The sequence below is a fragment of the Arachis ipaensis genome, chromosome B03 (assembly GCF_000816755.2).
Source record: "Arachis ipaensis cultivar K30076 chromosome B03, Araip1.1, whole genome shotgun sequence".
NCBI lineage: Eukaryota > Viridiplantae > Streptophyta > Magnoliopsida > Fabales > Fabaceae > Arachis > Arachis ipaensis.
The window spans coordinates 109130097-109130860 of NC_029787.2; the positions used below are offsets into that span (position 1 = coordinate 109130097).

The 764-nt window shown below is 35.1% G+C and overlaps 1 protein-coding gene across 1 annotated transcript in view; it reads right to left on the bottom strand.

Moving 5' to 3' along the window:
* The window catches only part of LOC107630862 (ADP-ribosylation factor GTPase-activating protein AGD3), a 6820-nt gene extending 6062 nt beyond the window's left edge, over nucleotides 1–758 (bottom strand). Inside the window, exons 1-3 of the mRNA XM_016334133.2 lie at nucleotides 558–758; nucleotides 239–315; nucleotides 72–172 (exon numbers count right to left, since the gene is read on the bottom strand). Of these exons, the coding sequence (XP_016189619.1) occupies nucleotides 72–172; nucleotides 239–315; nucleotides 558–602 (223 nt within the window). The 5' untranslated portion in view covers nucleotides 603–758. The remainder of the gene's footprint in view (nucleotides 1–71; nucleotides 173–238; nucleotides 316–557) is intronic.

A 764-nucleotide genomic window follows, 5' to 3' on the forward strand; every position in this document is an offset into this window, starting at 1 on the left:
AATTGAAGGCTAAAATAACCAATGATATTAATTTAATTTTAGTAGAGAAAGAAAGAGAAGATGAGGTTTACCTCCTAAAGCAGCAAAATGAGGATCATTATGGCCACTTCCAAAATCTTCAAGGGCAGTAGCAAATGCCACGTCCCCTTCATATACCTCTCCTAATCCTTCCCTGAAAAGATTTAAAAAAATATCAAATATTTATTCAGAGAATAATCCCAATCCAAGAGTGACGTACGTATATTTTCGACATCCTTTGTGAAATTTGCAGCATCTGATGCGTAATGATTCTGCACTTTCCTCCAAGCACTGCAGCTGCAAATGCATCCATCATACACAACCACATTCGTTAAATTCCATTTTTTAAAAGCAAACTCTGTTATAGAATGCTTTCTTTCCGCCATATTAAAACATCCTCAAAAAAAAAAAATTCAAGCATGAATGATGAGATTGCATAGGAGGCACCTCGTGCTGCTCAACATGACGTGAATTACGATAAAATCAACATAGATATAGATGTTTGAATAAATTGAATATGATATGGTAAGAAGAAGAACCTGCTGGCGGAACATGGGGGAATCATCGAGCTTTGCGAAATGCATTTTTATTTTGGGTTCCGGAAATGAAGATTTGGTTTCTTCAACAAAGGAAGTAAATTTGGCAATGTGATTATGAATCTGATGATGACAGATAATTTTTTTTTTTTTCCAACGCAAAGCTTAGCTTAATTTAAGAGAAAGAAAGAGAGACAGAGGAATGAAGCA